This window comes from Ruditapes philippinarum, unplaced genomic scaffold (assembly GCF_026571515.1).
Source record: "Ruditapes philippinarum isolate M1 unplaced genomic scaffold, ASM2657151v2 ctg1600_1_1_1_1, whole genome shotgun sequence".
NCBI classification, from domain to species: Eukaryota; Metazoa; Mollusca; class Bivalvia; order Venerida; family Veneridae; genus Ruditapes; species Ruditapes philippinarum.
The window spans coordinates 173-22,480 of NW_026853845.1; the positions used below are offsets into that span (position 1 = coordinate 173).

At 33.6% G+C, this 22,308-nt stretch overlaps 1 protein-coding gene and 1 long non-coding RNA gene across 2 annotated transcripts; one reads left to right on the forward strand and one right to left on the reverse strand.

Moving 5' to 3' along the window:
• Nucleotides 1-714: 714 nt before the first annotated feature.
• On the reverse strand, nucleotides 715-10,521 carry LOC132738157 (octopamine receptor beta-2R-like). Its single transcript, XM_060725614.1, has 2 exons — nucleotides 10,289-10,521; nucleotides 715-2,707 (listed from the first exon to the last, which is right to left on the reverse strand). The coding sequence occupies exon 2, from the start codon at nucleotides 2,685-2,687 to the stop codon at nucleotides 1,422-1,424; it is 1,266 nt and encodes a 421-aa protein (XP_060581597.1). The 5' UTR covers nucleotides 2,688-2,707; nucleotides 10,289-10,521; the 3' UTR covers nucleotides 715-1,421.
• LOC132738156 (uncharacterized) lies at nucleotides 5,890-8,207 on the forward strand. Its single transcript, XR_009626824.1, has 2 exons — nucleotides 5,890-6,735; nucleotides 7,772-8,207. It is a non-coding gene; the product is annotated as an uncharacterized LOC132738156 (long non-coding RNA).
• Nucleotides 10,522-22,308: the final 11,787 nt, after the last annotated feature.

A 22,308-nucleotide genomic window follows, 5' to 3' on the forward strand; every position in this document is an offset into this window, starting at 1 on the left:
TTGGACGAGGTGTAAGCCGAGTCTGATGTGGGTTTTTGCAGCTGTGTACGAGTCCAATATAATAAGTATTGTTCTCAAAAATTTATAATGACCTCTTTATTTCACTCTTTTTGACTTCAAGTAAAAATAAAAATTGCATTTTATAGTCTAAGTTTCATGCTTACGCACGTTCACCGACTTTACAGCTATTACCCCTGGTCATCGGGCTACTGGTATCTATCTATCAATCTCCCTGGGGAGTCTTTTAACTCCGCTTAGTGCAGCCGACACTTGGCGCAACGGAATTATACCACCCTCGCAGGTACCCATTTACACCTGGGTGAAGTGAAGCAATCGCAGGTAAATTTCTTGCTCAAGGAGTGCCCCTGGTGGGGTTCGAACCCGGGACCTCTCGATCCCTAAGCGCGCGTCCTACCACTGGACTACTGCTCCTACAGTACAATAGGGAATCGATATACATTTTAAAACAAATAACATTTAATCCTGAAAATAATACTTTGATATTTTTCAACATTAAAATAAAATAATAATGAAAAACAAAATTAAAAAAGAACATAATAATAGAAAAATAGAACATATTTTAGCTTTAATTTTAATATATATGGCGTCCGATTGCAAGATCTTTACTCTTAAAATGAGAAATATAGAATTGATTGATTGATTGATTGATTGATTGATTGATTGATACGGCAATTGAAAAACACCAACAACAGCAAAAAAAACCACAAAAACAACATATATTGTTGATCAAACGTTATTTAAAGGCCCATTTAGGAATGTCCTTCTTCAGTAACAGCAAAAAATTATTAATATAACGTTTAAATAATGGTTTAGCGCATGCTAAATGCTAATCACCTGGAGAAAGTGGCACTGAATGTAAAATTATATATCATATTTATAAGCGTTAAAATGTTAACAAATATTATTTGAACTTCCATACAAAATGGATAAGTACTAAATCACCATATAACTGTACAAATTGCAAAAAAAGCAACATAAGCGAAAAGTATATAAATGGTTCAGCTCAGAGATCAACCAGTATGTTTTTGAACACCGGAAATAAAAAGATTTTGAGAAATGAAAAAGGCATGTCTGTGGTATAATAGAATGACCTACAATTATACAATGAAGATTTAGTACAACTTCATTAAATATCTCTTGAAATACATATTGAAAGATCATGTTTAATAAGCATACAATAAGATATCAAGACAGGACAGTTTAAAAAAAAACAACATGTTTTTTATTCTGCAGTAAAATCGTGAAAATTGGCATTTTTATTGAATTGTTCAAAAGTCTCGTCAAGAATATTTTGTTTTGCGTTATACAACTTCCATGTGTTTCAGACTACTTCATCTTCTTCAGTGGACCCCATTGTCATTGCGTTTTTCTTCCCAAGTTTCATAATTTTTCACTTCCGGTTAACAGCAGTCTGTAAACAGACCAATCATCTTTTTACGAAAGTCTTTGTTAAAGAATCCATACAGAATGGGATTTACGGCACAGTTTATAACGTAGGATCGAAGGAAGAGATTCCAAACAGCCTTTTGTGCGCCAGGTAAATCATCATACAGCCCAGGTTTTACCGTACGTATCGAAACTATCGCCACAAATGGAATAAAACTGAGGACATACGCAATAGTTACAGAAAACAACATCATTGTTGTCCTTCCCGCACGGATACGGTGCGAGACTGTCTCCCTTTTTAGAGAATACACGGTAGGTGCAGATAATCGAAATTGTTTTTTCAGTCCCTGGCCAATTTTATGACGAAGTGGCATGGACATTGATTTAAGAACTTTTGGCTGTTCTGTTCGCTCTGCTTCAAGAACATCTTCGAAGGAGCAGCTGGTTTCAGAGGAATGATCTATTAGAACTTTCTTACGTCTGGCCGGTATGTTTGCTGTCGATACAGAGTAATGTCTCTTTTCTTCAAGTTTAAGTCGTTTGTAAACAGCCTTGCCAATGCGAACATACACTACTATCAAAATAAGCATGATAGTTATTGTGGCCAAAAACCAGATGCCTAAAATATATTTCTGAAGTGCAGAGTCTTTGTACCGATCACTAATCTGACACGTATGCCCAGTCAAATTGTAATACACATCACCATATTTGTATTCCTTCATCACAGTTTGTGTGCCATAAAGTATGAAAGCCGGTATATAGAATGCTATACCTAATGCAGCCGCAGCAAAACATATAAAGCGTGTCTTCTTTGGTGTAAATACTGGCTTCAAAGGGCGACAAATCTTTCTAAATCGGTCCACGGCTATTCCACAAAGCAGCAATGCGGAGACCCCATTAAGAATATATGTCAATGCTCTACCGATACTGCATATGATGGGATGATCATATGTAAGATAGTTGAGAATGATGCTGATCTCTGCGGGCATTGTGACAACGCAGTTAAATAGGTCGCAAATAGCAAGGGCAAGAATGAAGATCCTTGACGCAGTCCGTCTCATCTTGCTTTTGTAAACAATGACGGTAATAATGTTCCCGGGGATGCCGATTAAAATTGCAAGAAGCACTATGATAAATGATGGTATTAGAATTTCAAATACTTTGGCATCAATTGAATGAAGAATTTTATACTCCATTTCAGGATTCAGCTCTGGAGGCATTGTACTGTTTGTGACGTCATTGTGACAATTCATTTCCGGTGACACTGATCTACATTCCATTTTGTAAGCTTTTCTAAGACCTGGAACAGAAAATGAAGACTGAACGATCTTAAATGTCATAAAATAGGATGATCTTAGATTTGTCTGAAAATTTAAACAGCGTTAAACTTCTAGTCCATTAGACAAGTATAAATGTGTGCATATCGTTTTCACATGGCAGTGTAATAATTATGGTCAGGTACGAGAATCCAGCAAAATGATTAGTTCTGAAGACATGTACGGTTTACGGGAATCCAGCGAAAAAGATTAATTCTTAAGGTACGGCTTACAGGAATCCAGCCTTAAAGGAATAAGAATGGATGGATTGATGTCTGTCTAATATAAATATTCATCATTTAAAAAGAGGAACCATGACAGTTTCCCTATTGACATCAACCCTATAAGAGAGAAATTCGTGTTTAAAGACACTATTTTTTACTTGAGAAATAAGTTCATGGGCGCCGCCATTTTGGCGTTCTGTCATTCTCGCGAGACAGACGAGACCGAGATTGTGACGTGTAATACCCACTTCCGGTATAGTTGTACACGCTGGTACAACTGAAATATATCTTGATGAAGAACTTATTAATTTAATTGCGTACATTATATATTATTTATGAAAACATCATATGGAACTGAATTGCTTTAATTAATTAATTGAAGACGCCGCGACATTAATTATCATTTGCCCGATACTCAAGCTTGCTGATGATCCCACCACATGATTTAAGCAATGACTGCTTAATTTTCAAAGATAAACCATCAATTTACTTTGGGTACTATGAGAAACTTCTTCAAATTGACGATATATCCTTTTATTTTGTACTTAATTTTCGCTAGACAAGCTGTCCAAATAGGGTACATCGCCGGTCATATATCTTTTTTCAAGTAAAATATCAACTAAATCCAATATGCTGAGGACGCGATTTTCCGCCATTGACGCTAAAAATGAGAAAGGCGCAGGAAAATCGGCAGCCAGACTTATATCGTATGAAAACAAAACTGTCCGTAAAGTTATTTAGGCACCCAGTCAAAACTGGTACCAACAGCAACAGGTTGCCCATTCCCCTATAATTACGCATATTCTCGGGTTTATCCAGTTCCCCAAAGCTTTTTTCCACGTTATCTACTTACCAAATTCCTTTCCCCGACAGATACGCATTTCTTCTACCGTAAATTTAATCCAATAAAACAAAAAATCATAAATCTACTTAATATTTAAAATGATTATTGGGAACTGAAAAAAAATGTGTTGCTATTTTATGACGTGCTGTAATTTACTACAGTACAATTTGACAGGTGTGGAACCGAATTCCCCCTAAGGTCATTCAGTTCACTGATGAAGCGTAAAAAAAATAGATGTCTATTTCGTCATTAGAATATTTGACAAGGGTGATTAACCAATTAGGGCAACATTGTGCATGATCAAAAGGTCTGTCGGCACAGAGGCATACAAGGAGCAATAAAAATCGTCAGTACACAGTGTGACAGGAGCATTTGGTGCAAATTAGGAACAATCAAAATGGACAATGCGCAGTATTAGACATAAGTAGTAAGAACCAGCAATTGTGTGAATAAATTATGCAAATAAGATTTTTGAGCAGCCAATAAAAATGATTTGCCTGCAGTTAATATTAGGCTACGATTACGATGCGCAGCATCATACGTTGACAGACATGTTAACAATTTACTTTTCAAAACAGTTGCTGATATTTTTGAAATGTGTACATCAATTATAACATATGTTCACACCTTTAAATTTGAAAGTCAGAATCAAACTGCAAAAAATTAATTATATGTACTATTAAGAACACGTTTTAGTAGGGTTTTTATAATGGAAGTGGCTAGCGTAAGCCAAAAGTTTTAGCCGTACGTGAGTCACGTACGACTAGCAAGGACACGCTGTATTGGCTAGCCGTACGGCACTTTTCAAATTTTTATGGAAGTCGAAAATGCATATGTTATTTTATGACTTTAAGCGAGGATTTTAACCAAGAAACAGCATTAATTGTCTTTGGATGTTAACTTTTTAGAGATTAATCGCCTTGATCGCTATATATATCGATCTTTGTCATCGCAAGATGTCGAGAAAAAATAGCCTTTGCTTGCATTTACACCAATTGAAATAGTTTACAAATTTTTGATAATAATCCTTTTTTGTTTCATTAAGTTTAATTTTCGACACCTTTTATATGAAAAAAAAAACAACAACAACAAACACTGAAAATGATTGTTGTTAGGCTCTTGATAATTGCGACAATTACCGACGGTACTGTATCAAGGAAAGTTTGCATGTTCCGTGAAAGGCATTCTAAAATTCTATTGTCAGTCCCTGGATAGGTTTTAATTAAGGCTAATTAATTGATTGACTGTGCTTTTATGTTCGATATTTATCTACTGTTTTGAAAATTATATAATTATTTTTGCATTTCACCGTTTTTTCCCATTCAATGTTCTTTTTATTTATTTATTCCACTCCGATCATTTTTTATTCGATCCATGTGCTTAAAATTAACAAAAATGATTTAATAATTCATACAAATTAAACAACAAATGATAAGCATGAAAATCAACAATTTTATAACGTTCGACTTCCATATAATTTTGAAAATTGCCGTACGGCTAGACAATACAGTGCGTCCTGGCTAGTCGTTCGTGACTCACGTACGGCTAGAACTTTTGGCTAGCCGTACGTTTCTTTATTTTTTATTATTTTTTTTTTTTTGATATTGTTACGTATTTTGAACCATAAAAAATCTCCTCTACACCTCCTGTGAAAATTAAATTGTCTGATCAATACTTTATTATATTAATATTTCCTTACGATTCAACTAGATTTATCATGAATCTAAAAGATGTGGGGAAATGACATCACGCGCACCTGTTTTTATACGGCCAATACACAAACATGGCCGCGCTTACCGATTTGTAGAAATCGGTGATTTAGCGATTTAAATTTTGTTATCATTCGTTTAATATTATTATTTGGCGGCAGAAAATTTGCAGACTTATTATTTATAGTATTCTTTTTCTGAAATCAAGTTTTTATTTTAACCTTGTCTTTCCCTTTAAATAAATTTTATTCTGAAGGTACGGTTTACTGGAATCCAGCAAAAGGATAAATTCTGAAGGTACGGTCTACGGGAATCCAGCGAAATTATTTATTCTAAACGTAAACACGGGGGGGAATCACGTGACTTTGTATAGTAATACCCACGATAAAATGGTGACTGCTGAGCCCCGGTAAGTACCTTATTATGTTAAATTAAGGTGACAAACGTTTCTTAAATCAAAACAAAACCTAGCGTATCATATGCGCGTTAATTTTCTTCAAATGACAATACAAAGTGCATTATCCTACGTTTTGTGGTTTTTGAGAACATTGTTTGAATTGTGTGAAAATTGCACATTCAGCGATAGTAATTCGCACGAAGCGATATAACTTGGTACCAAAATAAATGAAAATAAGCCTTCTTTTTGCACTTAAGACACCAAATCAATCATTTTATTGACATCTGTTCTTGTAGAATTCCATATAAAATTTTGTTCGAAGGTCTGTAGCCTACAAATGTTCTTTGCAAGTGTTTAGTAAGTAAAACGAACAATTTCTGGATAGTAAGTTGCACGAAAACAAAATAGTAAGTTTCACGCACAGTTTCCAATAGCTTACTAAAATGTGACGAAACTATTTTATAATTCTTTTGGTTTCAAATTTGCAAGTGTATTCCGTCTACGGTAACAGAGAAACAAATATCGAGAGAGTATTTTAATAATAATTCATATTATTTCATAATACATGTATTCATATAATTTCATAAAATATTACTTAACTTAAAAAAAACTAAATGAGACATATTGACATTAATACTCAACAATGTACGTTACACTTGGCCCTTTTTCACGTTAGACTGGACCCACATCCGTCATCTTTAGAACTAAAGAAATAACTGTGCAGAAGGAAATATTACAACACCATCATTTACTTTTCAGTATTTGCAATTTGGACCAAAAACGCAAAGGAGAAGACATTCGCCATATCACATTGATATTTAATGCCATCATAGAACTGGTATACAAAGTTTTTATTAAATTTATTCTTTTATACACTGGCAGATTTTATAAATAAACCCAAGAAGTTTTGTTAAAACGTTATGTATTACTATACGCTTATTATTTTACCTTGTGCAAATGTGTTGTATCGTAAACTCTTACTTTTTGTTTGTGATAGAGTAAGTAAATAAGATATTCAGGGCGTCCATGGCCGAGTGTTTAAAGTTCCTGATTTTAATACACATGCTTCTCACCGCTATGGATTCTAGTCCGACCAGAGTCCTTGAATTCTTTCATCAAACTAGCTAGCAAAACGTCGGTGCTTTAACTCAGGTGTTCCGACATTGACGGTGTGATTTGAAACCCAACATCTAAGATTGTTTTATGTAAATATTTTTTTACTCCACTTGCAGTGTAAATATCTTTGACCGTTTGATTTCTAATATTCGTTTTTCTTTATAGGTCCATTATGCCTCTTAAATGCTGTCATTGTTATTAAAAAAAACTGTTTATTTTTGGTATCTTAATTGTTACAGTTTTCGAAAACATACTCATTTGCTAGATACTCAAACTATCTTTTGCATCTTTGGTTTTGTTGGAAAATGGTATACCTTTCGTGAATAAGTATTTCGTATGGAAGTCAAAATACTACTTTGTTTACATTTTGCTACCTTAACGACACACCACTTAATGTTCAGCGCTACCTTTTTCAGTTGTAATAAAATACTATCATGCGTTTTATCCATTATTTAAACATTATGATACACATGTTTGACATTTCTAAAGAATTTAAACAATATGGATTTCTGAGGCACAATGTGCCTTTAATCATAACTTGTATCAGTGTATCATTGTTGTTTGTTTTGTTGTTGTTGTTTTTTTTTGTAAGAAGTGATTTTGTTCTTGCAAATTCTTCAATATATTTTCATAAATTAAGAAACATAGTGACTAAATGTAACAAATACCGCCATATAAAAACATCAGCATTCAGTTAATAAACATCACCATACCAATTAACAAGCAATTATATTTGTTCATCTTCTTTCTAATTACAGTAAAATAAGGGCCAAGACACACCTGAAACTGCAAAGGTCAAAGAACTACTATCGCAACAGAAAAATAACACTGAGCCGTGTAATATCAAATCCCATCAAAAGTTCATTTGATATATTATAATAACAACCAATTAAGCATTCGTCCTATAGACAAAAAGTGAAATATTTGAACTTGAATAATTGAAATAAGTATTTTCTATCGCTTTACATATGAACTTTAACTTTCTTTTAATGTATATGTATGCTAATGGAAACTGTGCGTGAAACTTACTATTTTGTTTTCGTGCGACTTACTATCCAGAAATTGTTCGTTTTACTTACTATACACTTGCAAAGAACATTTGTAAGCTACAGACCTTCGAAAATATATTTTATATGGACTTCTACAAGAACAGATGTCAATAAAATGATTGATTTTGTGTCTTAAGTGCAGAAAGTAAGCTTATTTTCATTTATTTTGGTACCAAGTTATATCGCTTCGTGCGAATTACTATCGCTGAATGTGCAATTTTCACACAATTCAAACAATGTTCTCAAAAACCACAAAACGTAGGATAATGCACTTTGTATTGTCATTTGAAGAAAATTAACGCGCATATGATACGCTAGGTTTTGTTTTGATTTAAGAAACGTTTGTCACCTTAATTTAACATAATAAGGTACTTACCAGGGCTCAGCAGTCGCCATTTTCTCGTGGGTATTACTATACAAAGTCACGTGATTCCCCCCCGTGGTAAATGAAACATCATATCTTGATAACCTTTGCTACTTAAAATTTCATCTCCGGGATGTAAATGTCATTTGACTTAATTTTACAGGTGTTATTATAATAAATAGAGCATCATCATCAACGAAACAAGCACATGATGATTTGACAACATCTGACAGCGTTATTAAACAATCAAGTTATTGTTACGCAAGTATGCTTAATAAATAGTTTAATTGTCATTATTATGCATCTAAAACATACAACATTTGCATAGCAATGTGACAAGTAATGAGAATGTTACGAAAGACCGGTAGGGCCATTTTAACTTCAAGAATTTCCGATTTCATCATCTTAACTTCGTTAATTCACGTTTTCAATTAACATACAAAATTCACGAATTTACTATTTCAACGTGATTTTCACGATTTCAACTTCAAGAATTGACGATTTAAACTTCATGCATTCACGATTTCAACTTCATGAAGTCAACTTCGTGGATTGACAATTTCAGCTTCACCAATTTCAAATCGTGAATTTATGAAGCTGAAATCGTGAATTCATGTAGCTGAAATTGTGAATTCATGAAGTTGAAATCGTGAGTTCATGAAGTTGAAATCGTGAATTCATGAAGATGAAATCGAGAATTCACGAAGTTGAATTCGTGAAAGTAAAGCCGTGTATTCATGAAGTTAAAATTGTGAATTCATGAAGTTGAAATCGTGAATTCATAAAGTTGAAATCGTGAATTCGTGAAGTTGAAATCGTGAATACATGTAGTTGAGAATACATGTAGTTGAAATCGTGAATTCATGAAGTTGAAATCGTGAATTCGTGAAGTTGAAATCGCGAATACATGTAGTTGAGAATACATGTAGTTGAAATCAGGAATTCATGAAGTTGAAATCGTGAATTCATGAAGTTGAAATCGTGAATTCGTGAAGTTGAAATCGTGAATTCGTGAAGTTGAAATCGTGAATTCATGAAGTTGAAATCGTGAATTCATGAAGTTGAAATCAGGAATTCATGAAGTTGAAATCGTGAACTCGTGAAGTTGAAATCGTGAATTCATGAAGTTGAAATCGGAAATTCATGAAGTTGAAATCGTGAATTCGTGAAGAGGAAATCGTGAATTCATGAAGTTGAAATCGGGAATTCGTGAAGTTGAAATCGGGAATTCATGAAGTTAAAATCGGGAATTCATGAAGTTGAAATCGGGAATTCATGAAGTTGAAATCGGGAATTCATGAAGTTGAAATCGGGAATTCATGAAGTTGAAATCGGGAATTCATGAAGTTAAATGTCCCTACCGGTCTTTTGTAGAATGCAGATCAGGTGTTCCAGTTTATTTCAACAGGCGCATGCTTACAAATTTTCCCACGTGCTTACATTTTTCTACGCATGACATGTCAGGTAAACGCTTAACATTTAAAGGAAATAATTAGCATGTTTTAATGACTGGTTACTGAGTACAAGTATTAAAACTGTTACCAAATATTTTGTAAATGTATATAGTAACTCTCATTTGATGACGATACAACGTAACACCGTTCTTTTCTTAAAAAAATCAAAGTTATTACGTACTTATATAATTATACATATTGACTACGACAGAAATATTTAATAAGAATTAACCATTCTTTCTTAGACATGAATTTAGGAATCACAATAACTGTAACAGGTAATATTTTTATTTATTTTTTTTTATTTTAAAAAGGCAAAAATAAGTATTTCCCGCACTTATTGTTGAATAAACTTGCTTTTTTATTCTGGGAACTATAGAATAAAAGTGTATACAACAAATAACTTACTTTTTGTGCAATAGTGCCTCTTTTCCAGATAATATATTTTATATTTTACACCTTTTTTCAATTATTCCCTTGAAAGTATTTTTTTTAGATAAAATTCATAATCTTTTTTACAATATCTATCTATCAATTTTGTTGTCAATTCTCCTTAAACAAAGTAATATGTAAAACTAAAATTTATAAGCTTTAATGAAGTAGAATACATTTCAGCATTAGTTTCAGTTACTTTCGGAATGTTTATGAGTTTATAGAAAAAAAACTAGTCAGTAAACCGTCAAGTATTTCGGACATTCATTGCACAAGTAGGGGATTTGGTTTAAGACTACCACTTCACAACACTTCATTATTTGAAGATGTCAAGATTAACAAACAATCGCTTTCACGAATATATGAGCCGCGTCACGACAAAACCAACATAATGGGTTTGCGACCAGCATGGATCCAGACCAGCCTGCGCATCCATGCTGTTCACTTACCAACTCTTTTACAAGTAGAGAAACTGATAGCGAACAGCATGGATCCTGATCAGACTGCGCGGATGCGCAGACTGGTCTTGATCCATGCTGGTCGCAAACCCATTACGTTGGTTTTGTCATGACGCGGCTCATATAAACAATACATACTTTATAATGTTAGACAGTTATCATTGACGATAGAGCGGCCAGTTATCCAGGGATTGACTCATGCGACATCTTCAAGGAAACATCCGTGAAAAAGTTTTGGTAAAAAAAACGACATTGCGACACACACGCGCACATACAAAAAACAACAACGCTTCGTGGAAAAAAACTTCAAATAAGTGAACTTTTAATAACAACAGTTATATATATATATTGCGTTTTTTTCTTTTTTTCTGTTTTTTTAATTATCAAGCAAGAATCAAAAGCGATTATATCCTCCTAAATTCCGGTTAAATTAGTTATAAATAAACATGAGTCATGCTATTTAAGAGTGAAAAATCTTGAATTCTGCAATAAAACTGTGTGTGTGTGTGTGTGCAAAAATAAAGCTCATTGGAGTTACCTCAAAAATGAAGGGTAAAATTGATTATCGCCAAAACTAAATTCATGGTTACGTTTTGTTGTCCTAAGGTACAACATTCAGTAAAACACAAAGTATGCACCGGACGGAGAATCTTACAGCTTTTGAAATCGCAACTTGTCGGCCCTTTCTAAGGACATTGATCACAATAGTGATAACACTCAGAACGGGTACAGTATTTCGGTCAAACCTATGCTAAGTATATGTTAGTGTTCATCCGTGCTGTTCTACAGAAATTAGAAACTTCGACGGGAGCGATAGCGACAGGAAACTGTTACTGATTTCTGTAGAACAGCTACGGATGAATACTAACATACTTAGTGTCAAACTTTATTTGGCCTCATTATTATCCACTTTATTACGTCACTACGCATTTCTATGAAGTACTTTGAAAAATAGAAGGCGACTATGAACGGAATTCGATATAGTATCGACTTTTGTTCTTCTATGAAAATTAACGCACAATATTTTTAAGAAATACAGCGTTTTCATTGGATGACAAATAAAGTTGGACACTAAGTATATGTTAGTGTTCATCCGTGCTGTTCTACAGAAATTTGAAACTTCGACGGGAGCGATAGCGACAGGAGAATGATTCTAATTTCTGTAGAACAGCTAAGCACTATGAAAAATCGAAGGCGACTATGAACGGATTTCAATATAGTATCGACTTTTTTTCTTCTATGAAAATTAACGCACATAATTTTGAAGAAATACAGCGTTTTCATTGGATGACAAGTCTGTTGTCGGGTTGACTCAGGAGACCTGGAGGTTGAGACCGGTGTCCCTCCATTACAAATAGATAAGACAGAGGCTGACCTTTTCAAACTATGCACATGTTAGAAAAAAAATAGAATAACTATTCAGAATATGATTTTTTGAGACTTTATTAATTATATTGTTTGATCCAAGTTTAAGGACATTTTCAATCAATACATGTATTATCATTTATAACTTTAAATGAAAGTCTCATCCCTTTAATAATAATGACATAACTGTAACTCTTTAAATTCAGAAATATTATAAGTCTCATCATATCAATATACTAAGATATACATGTATGCACATAACATTAATAATTCCCAGTTTCTATTAAATAAATATGAAATCCTAACATTAACATGCTTTTGATGACCTTACAACTGGTAAATTTTATACAACAAAAATAGTAAGTAATACCTAAGATAGACAGAAAAGAACAAATAATTTAGTAAACATGAGTTACTTCCCCTTAAAATATAGAAAACCTGAAACCCAAAAGAACACCCTAAACAGCAAAATTATGAAATGTTGCAGGCTCAGTTTTATTAAGCCATGCAAATTAATGGTAAAGTATTCATAAAAAAATAGATGGCCATGTGACAGCAGTAATTGCAGAAAATCGGATAGCTTTCAACATCCGGATACTGGTACACTTTGTAAAAACAACCATTCTGTGCAACAGATAAACGTAATATGGATAAAATCAATAGGATAATCGTTTACAACAGTTCATTACCTATCCTAATACTCATTTGCAGGTGAACTTTCTTCTTGTAGGAAAATTTTGAAAATATATAAATGAATGAATGAATGGATACGGCATCAATGTAGACCACAACGATATTCGAAATCCGGGTTTTAGTATTGTCAATAAAACTAAGGGACAAGCTGTTAAACTGAGCCTGCAATTTCGTGAAAATAATATCACAATGCACATGCTTTTTACATAAAGTTATTAAATACAAATATAACAACATATCTGTTTACTTATTTTTTACGAATCAAAATGAAAGTAATTAACACAACATGACATTAACTGCTTATAATAACAGCTCCTTCCATAGGCCAAACTAAAAACCATTCCATAAGAGACGACGCCGCTCACCGGCGTCGCCAATAACGTTTCAACAACAACAACAACCATAAAAACATCATTAGCGAACGAAAAACATTGGCATAGGTCTATTTTTTCGACATCACAAATTCTGCCATTATAGATATACTTCTATATTCTGATATATTCTCGACAAATACGATCCGTACAAGTTGTTAACCAAGAAATTCAAGTACTGTTCAGTTATAAGACTTGGTAGGACATGTATCAAATTCAACATTTGATTAGAGAATAAAATTGAATTGACCATTTTATTCATGTGATGATTCCAAATAAATAGACTTATATGATTATAAGACAGATGTTATTCTCTCCTTTTAAAAAAGGCCGGAATCGGATTAACTTTTTAGCTCAACTTTTTGAAGAGAAGTGGTGCTATCATTCTTCTCTTGGTTCAGTGCCTGCGTTGGCATACCATTGGTTAAATATATTTTAAGGGCAACGTCTAGCTTGTACAAATTTCAAAAGTATTTGCTAGTATACTTGTATTAACAAATGGTTTAAAATCCTCCGTAATAGATAGGAGATGCAAATATTGAAGTAAAAACATTGTGTTTATGAAAATAAGGCATAAAATCACCGTTGCGAGAAAAATATCTCAATTGCACCCCGAATATGTCCATTTTGCCGGAATAAAATTATAATCCTTCAAAACAATAGTTTTAATTATTGTCATTAATAACCATACGTTGTTACCTTTATAGAAAAAATATCCGTTCCGCCAAGAATATGTCCATTTCGCGGCCTTTTTTAACAGCGTAGAGTCCTTCGAAACAACCTTAAAACTATTTGTGATACATTTTAAAACAAAGTTACATTTTTCACTTTGTTAATATGTTTCATTACATAAATCTTGATCATACGTTGTGCCTGTTTTGCTAAAAAAAATATGTCCGTTGTGCATGCCCTTTTGTTTGAATAATGCTCAACGAATGTTAAACGCCTTTAAACATGGTGCTGTTGCCATGTTTATTCACCCGCGTTTGGTTTCGAGTTTATTCAAATTGAAATAAATTCATTTATTTTGTTTACAATAAAAGAAAACGATAAAATTAAATCTTACTTAAAGATATTTATTTCAAAGTTTACAACTTTTGAAGAAAACTACTTTGTGTCGCCCATGTTAAAAAAAAGTGAAGGAGGAATTCAGTATTGTTTTACCAAAATACATTAATGTTATTTAGATTTGAATAAACTATATTTGCGATCCCGAAAACATATACATTTTGTTTTGGTTACAAAGAAATGCCTTCAGTTGTTCTGAAAATTGATGTTACATACTAAGCCCTATAAATTGTGGTTACTCTTTGAACCACATGAATCTATCATTAATTTAGACTGAGTAAAGTTAGAGCATCATTTGTTAATGCTTCTTAAGCAACATCAAGCTACAGAACGACTTGTATGTACTTGTGGTTTAATTTGAAACTCAACCATACCAGTTTTCAAAAGAAAACAGAAAATATTTACATGAAAACTAATACATGTCTTGGGACGATTAAAACTCTGGCATATAATTTTACAGCCCTGTGTGAATATAGAAACTTCTTGGTGCATCATGACTGATGTTTTGTCCATTTTTGACAGCATTTATTATGCAATTCTTTTTTCATGTCTGTCGCATCCTGTGCTTTTATTGCTGTTGTTCCAACATGCCATCACGGATTTAATTTTCATTTGGAGGTTATTGTCCATAGTCGTTGCAAGAAAACTTACATATTCTTAAGCTATGCTTGATTTGCTGCCTTGTCTTAGTGTCTGAATGTCTGGTAAGATAAACTGACATGTTTGACTCTCCAGATTTATGCACAATCCTGAAGTCATAGGAATACAGGTCCATTCTCCAACGCTCAAGTCTTGAAGATCTAAGTTTTGATTTATAATTTTGCAGCAGTTATGACTGTAATTTTATGTCCAAATAAGTATATTTGCCAATATTAAAAGGACCAAACTAATGCTAAGATTTCTTTTTATTATCGACTTAAATAGTTTTGTTCAACATCTGTCAAAGATCTGCTTGCATAACCCATAACTTTACCCTCTTGAAGCACGCCGATTGGACATGCATCTGTGATTATTTGCGTTTCCTTATAAGGATCAAAGTATGTCGGGACAGTATCACTACTCAAAATCAATCTCAATTTGATGAATGCTTCCCCTTGTTCATTTTAATATACCATATATATTTGGCATTTTTCTTTATTAAACGACGTTTTTACACTGCTATAGTGATGTGATTTGGGAGAAAGCGTGACACGTTTTTTTGTCGTTGCTAGGAAACTTCTTACTTAAAATTCTTCTGCAATTGTTTTTGGAGGCCGTGACTTTTTAATTATTTCATTTTAAGGGTCTGTTCAAATTTCATCTTTACTGAAAATGTACCCAAATTATTCAATTTTCTGCTTATTAAACTCACATTTGTTTTCATTCAAAGTTAAATATTTCTGCTCAAGTCCCTTTAAAACTGTCTCAAGTCTTCTTTCATGTTCAGCTTGGTCACAAGACCATAAAATTAACATTTGAAATGTTCCTTACGTCGTTAATACCTTCTTGAGCCGTTAGTTTGAGCATTTTTGAATATTCTATTGCACTATGGTTTCCAAAACGGAGGCGTTTATATCGTCTTAATCTTATATGTGTTTTAACTAATGTAATGCTGCGTGAATTCAAGCTCTTGTTGGTGATATCCACGATTTAAATCTTGTTTAGTGAAAACTTTGACACCACTTCACAACGCACACCATCATGTCATCAATTATCGGACTTATGCGTGTTGTGCGTTTTATGGCTGGATTCGGTAGCGTCATGTAAACACATATTCTTTTTTGTTTTTTGACCTTGAGCTACTTCGACGAATGATACCAAATCTGTGAGTCCGATTAAGGCCCATTTTGCCTCAGAAATGATTTTATTTCTATTTTTTTCAAAAGCTTTTTATTGTGTTGCTTTTTACTGTGTTTACATTTAGTACAGTTAGACTGATTAAGTAATTCGTATTGAAATCAAAATACTATTTAGTTTACAGTTTGATACTTTTATGAGGAATTATTTCACATTCAGCACTACTTTCTGTATATGATATGCATCTAACATGCTTTTAAACAATTAAGTAACCGTTGTAAACTAATATATGCCTTTTTATAGAAGGAAATTTGTTTCTGTCGCATAATGTGTATCAAACTTTCATATTGATATTTAAGTGTTCAAGCCTCTGGAGCTCATTTTCAACTTGCTTTGTTGTTGTGTAACAGGTTGGACATTTTTATCCACATATAGTTTGAATTACGTTCCTTTCATTTTCCCCATGCCTTGTAGCGCCGATATATGTCCAAACGTCGAAAAATGTCCAAACGACGATAAATGTCCAAAAATTGACGATAAATGTCTCAAACGCCGATAAATGTCCAAAACTCCTTTCACGATAAATGTCCAAAAATTAACGAAAAATGTCGCAACAAATTAGGTGCTCATAAATGTCCAAATCGGTTAACGATAAATGTCTCAACTTTTCATATGTTAATTGCACTTATTTATATGATCAACAGTAATGCATCAGCCAGTTATAAAGGTTTCCATATTGATTAAAAGTACCGATTTAAGTAGCGTTCTCACCAGCATCCCGGTAAAACCAAGGACCACCCCAGACGATCCGGGATGAAAATATTGTTGCAGTCGCAATAACCCCGGTAGCACTACGGCGATACCCAATTTCCATACTTATAACAACCAGGATGAACTCCGGGCCATCCATGCACAGTCCAGTTGAAACTACGGATAATGCAGATAGTAAGTGGACGACGGATGACCTTACACGATTTTCAAACGCTGTTAAGTCTTCGATCAAAGAGATCATAAAAGCTGAGATCCATGCTAGCACAGCCCCGGGTGATGTCGGCAGAGTCCCGGATGTACCCGGCAGAGCCCCGGTACTGTTAGATAGAGTGCCTACAATCACCGGTAGAGCCCCGACAGAGCCCTTGATCATCCCGGACGTTGCCGACAGAGTTACGGACGTACCCCGGTCGTTCCTGGATCACCCGACCGACCACCGGGACTCTAACGGGATGCTTGTGAGATTGTTAAAAAAGTTTTTAAAATGTATTTGAAAATATGTTGATTGATTGATACAGTCTATCTCCCTTACTATTAAAAGGGGAAAAATAAGTTAAACCGATGTGTATTGTACTGGCGCTTTATACCGGGCACTTAAAAGAACCAGGGTCGCCTCTGGAACGGGGTGTCTTCTGTATCATGCACTATCCCCCGAAAAATAATATACAGTAGAATCCCTACTAAAGACCACCTCGGATTTAAGACCACCCCGCTTTTAAGACCAGTTCTTAAAAGAACAGAATTTTCTGTTCTTTATGTCAATTGTTACATGATCCAGAATTAGGACCACCTCACTTATCCACTTTTAAGACCACCAAATTCAGTCCCAATTCATTATTTTGTTCTTTATTTGACCTCACTATTGAGACCACTGATAACCTACCTAGATGTTAAATGTGCTGTTATGTTGTTATTATCTGCTTGATTGCTCTTAGGCATGACACTCTATTACACAAGGTGTCAAAAACTGTTATTTATGGGATATATAATGAAAAAAGGTGAGAATGTTTATTTCATTGTGGTTTGATGTTGCTTTATGCACATTGGTTTGGTGGAGAAATAATGTCTGATATGATATGTGAATTATTTACATCATACAATAATTACTATTGACATCAGAACAAAGAACATTTGATATTAAATTTCTTCAGAAATATGTTTTCTTCCCATGAGATGTAACATTATAATATACTTTCATATTGTATTTGCAGGTTAAGATACATACTGTTTGTTCATACAAAATGACTAAAATAGGCCCTGGTCATAACGTGTGTAAGCAATAATAAGAATATCCACAATTAAGACCACCCCGCAATTAAGACCACTTTGGTCCAGTCCCGATGGTGGTCTTAATTGAGGGGTTTTGTGTACTTACAATCTTTAGGGAAGGTTGTCATATGGGCAACCGGTACCAAAGATAAAAAAGTCAAATAAAATAAGTTATTATGCCCCCTTCGAAGAAGTGGGGGTATATTGCTTTGCCAATGTCGGTCGGTCGGTCGGTCCGTCCGTAGACCATGCTATTTCCGCTCAATAACTAGAGAATGCTTTGGCTGATGGTCCTCATATTTGGTGTGGAGGTTGGTCATGACTAGTAGATGACTCCTATTGATTTTGGGGTCAGTAGGTAAAAGGTAAAGGTCACAGTGACCTCACAATGAAAATCTTGTTTATAGAAGATATTTTGTGTGTAACATTGTCTCATTGACAAATACAGGGTTTACTCAATTCATGGACCCATGGGTCATATTGGTTCTGCCCCATGGCAATGATATACATGTATTCCATAACAAATTTACTATGCAATTTTATACACATTTAAAAATCTATGTTATAATATTAAATTGACTGTGTTTAGGGGGGCATACATGTTTTACAAACATATCTTTAACATCTGCATTGCGCTACCCTACACTTATAGCTATATTCAGTGTCGTCACTCGAACTCAACCTCCAATCAAACTCGGGAAAGGCTTCCTTAAGGGCGAATTGAGGACGCCTTGGTCAAGGTGAACTCAAGTGTAGAATTGGTATTCATATTTGAAAGTCTTCCTCAACTTACCCGAGGAAGGTTTGAGTAACAAATCACCCGTAAAATCACTGTTATAGGTGATCTGTTCAATAAAATATAAAATAATTACATAATTCATTATGTATATCAATTGGATTTCAAGATAAATATTGATTTGAAAGTATCATAAATATGAGTTTGGTACAGACATCATTTGTACATGCACTTTTGAAAATGATTTGCAGAATAAAACGTTGACTAATGCGCACGGTGATAGGGCGATTACCACAACTTTTCCGCGCAACGTCAAAATATCTTACTTCTGTCCTAGACACCGTATATTTCTGTGGTACATAATGGACAGCAAGCCTGAAACCGAGACGAAAACAGCATATAATTTGCTCAAAACAAGGTAAAATCATCAATTTTCCTTTTTCATCGAATGTGCCATTTAATTTGAAACTTATTTATCTTTACTACATGCAAAATGCTTCATTAATTAAGTCAGGATAGTGAAAACATTTAGGGCATACTGAAAAAAATCTTTCTTTGATTACGAAATATAACGTACTTCTTGTCCGTTCAGTTCATATAACTGACCAAAATACAATATAAATATGTACATTATTGTCGTATGAACAAGTTACAATACATAAATAACCCGTTTTTTGTATATTTGGTATGATTTTTATGTTTCCACGTGTGTATTTTAAGGCACTGCACAACTTTGTCAATCATAAGAGTAGGGCACCGCATTATTCCTCCTTAAAATCACCGCATTTTTTTGTCTTTTTAGCACCGTTGATTGTTGATATTAATGTTTGCTTTTAGAAAAAGAAGACTATCAAACCTATGTCTGAACAAGCCAAAGCAACGTGCAAAATACGCAAAGCTGAAGATACTGCAGCAACTGCAGAGCGCCCAACTAAGTCTTCTGATATCAGCAGTACGCCAATGGATCAGCGCCTCCCTGTATTTCAGGGTCGTAACGCACCACATAAGAAAAAGAATATGAAGTCAAACTTTCGCAAAAGATTGTTTAAAAAAAGCACATTGGAGACGATGACTGAATAGATTATGGAAATATTGCCCGGGATCCTGCAAAAACTACACCATGAAAATTTGTGTTATGACTTTTTGCAACTTTATCAAATTAGTATGCAATAAGAAAGTTCCCATTAACAAATAGTTCATTCCTTTTGTTTCTCGATGTTGTTTGATGATATAGTCTGCCAAGACTTTCAATCTTTCCATGTGGGGTTTATCAGTTTGAATAAGTTCGAAAAGGAAAACACATCCTTATCTAAATATAGATACCATTGCACTTATCTAATTGGTAGTATTAACACAGATCCGACCTTCAGAAATATTCCATAACATAACGTATGATATAACAGCAACATAACATAACAGCAAGTAAACAATCTTTCATCAAACTTTCATCAAATAAAAGTTATTATAAAACATATTTATAAGATTCTTGTATAATTCAAAAGAAGACGGTTCCAGTATTTATCGGTCTAACGGAAAAAGAATGCGGTGTTTGAATTCAGTGTTGTACGGTGCTCCAATATTCTGGTCAGTAGGCCTTTTTTCAACAAATATTACTTGAAATTTACGATAGAAACACACAATTTTGTATGGAACTTGAAGTTAGGGTTAACCATAATAAATATACAAGCTCGTTAGGTCATAGAACAAAGACATCGTCGTAATAACACATGTTTTTGTGACAAGTACGAGTCATGTTGAGGTACACACGATCTTTTGTAAACACTATTTCTTCGAAGTATGTGTTTTTGTGTGAATTGTATTGTGCTAGATTAACAATAAATTGTTTCAAAAATTCGATGGAATACTTAAACAATTGGAATAATTTTGCAATGTCCAGCAGTAAGATATTTTGTAAGCTATTACCTGGAATTTGTTTATCCCGCCATTAATATTTTGTCCAGAATTATACGGTGTCTCGGTCAGAAGGATGATATTTTGACGTTGCGCGGAAAAGTTGTGGTAATCGCCCTATCACCGTATACAAGTGGTCTGTGTACAGTAATAATTCATCTATATTTAAATTATTTTCATGCTTCTACCATCAAACTCCAATAGGGCTACAGTGTGTTCTGATCGAATATTACCCTCCTAGAATATATTTCTCGGGGAATATTTCTTATATCACCCTGGGGTACATAACTCTTACATAACTCTGTGTTGATAAAAACGATAATGCTTTAGTAACCAGTTAGCATAATGCAAAATGACAGTCATGTGTTATTTATATAATATTGTTAAGTTAATATTTGACATATAAGTAATTTTTAAATGTACATGTTTGTATCCAACCAGCACAGCAAGAAAACATACTATTCGCTCATTCTCAATAAGACACAGCATTTGATGTTCCACTGGGTAACTCTTATACGAAGGTTTTTCTTGAGGTCAAAATGTCGTTAGAAAGGTGACTGCCACTTTGTCTAATAGGGACACTCTCAGTTGTACATTTCTATCTGTTATTTTTCTTTTACAAGTACCATTAATGCCCTAAAATGTAACATACGTTACTGTCGCCACCTAGAATTTTCAACTTTGAAATTGTGTCTCAGAAACATAAGTTTCAGAATAAACGAAACATGTGCAATTAATCATTGCTGTGTGTATATGAACTTTGATTATTGGTAAAAAATTACATTTGACTGTTAAAATCTCATTGATATAATGGATGATCAAATGTCGCGAAATGCATATAAATAAATAGTGACAAACCTAAAACAATAATAAGTGGAACCGAAATAACATAATTGAATCGATGCATGCTTAATAATACAGCATATATATAATTATAAGTAAAAAAAAGCTTGCAGCCTCTCAAAAATCATTATATTTTCGGAAATTTTCATTTTTTATTCAAATCTTTTCAACAGCATTTTAAAAAGAAACATACGTTACCATTATTTAAGAGCCAATCCATTCAAAGAAGAATACAAACAAGAAAGAAAATTAACATGTGTGTAACTCTGATATATTAACCACAAATTATGGCGGGATAAACGGTCTTGCGTCATTTTTTAACCCACTTTCAATGTAAAAATGAAACATACGTTACAGAAACAAACGTTATCAACTTTTTAAAGTAAGTTTATCAAAAGGGAAATTGAAGTCAGAAAGCACGTATAACAGCAACATTTACTTCTATTTGACATTAGTAAGTAAATTTTGATAACTTTGGTCGAGTTTTAACTTGTTTAAGTAACCACAGTGAAACAAACGTTACTTTTATCAAACAGACTTTATATTGTTTGCACATGCATATATAAAAACTTAAAATCGCATTTTTATGACAATAGAATGATGTACATTTGATTCCTAAATAAAAAAGTCGATTTTACATGTAAGTTTCAATTCCGTGATTAAGTTCATAAATAAGCGAGTGTGAAACATACGTTACTCCAACTTACAAATAACTTATAAAGTTGGGATTATCAT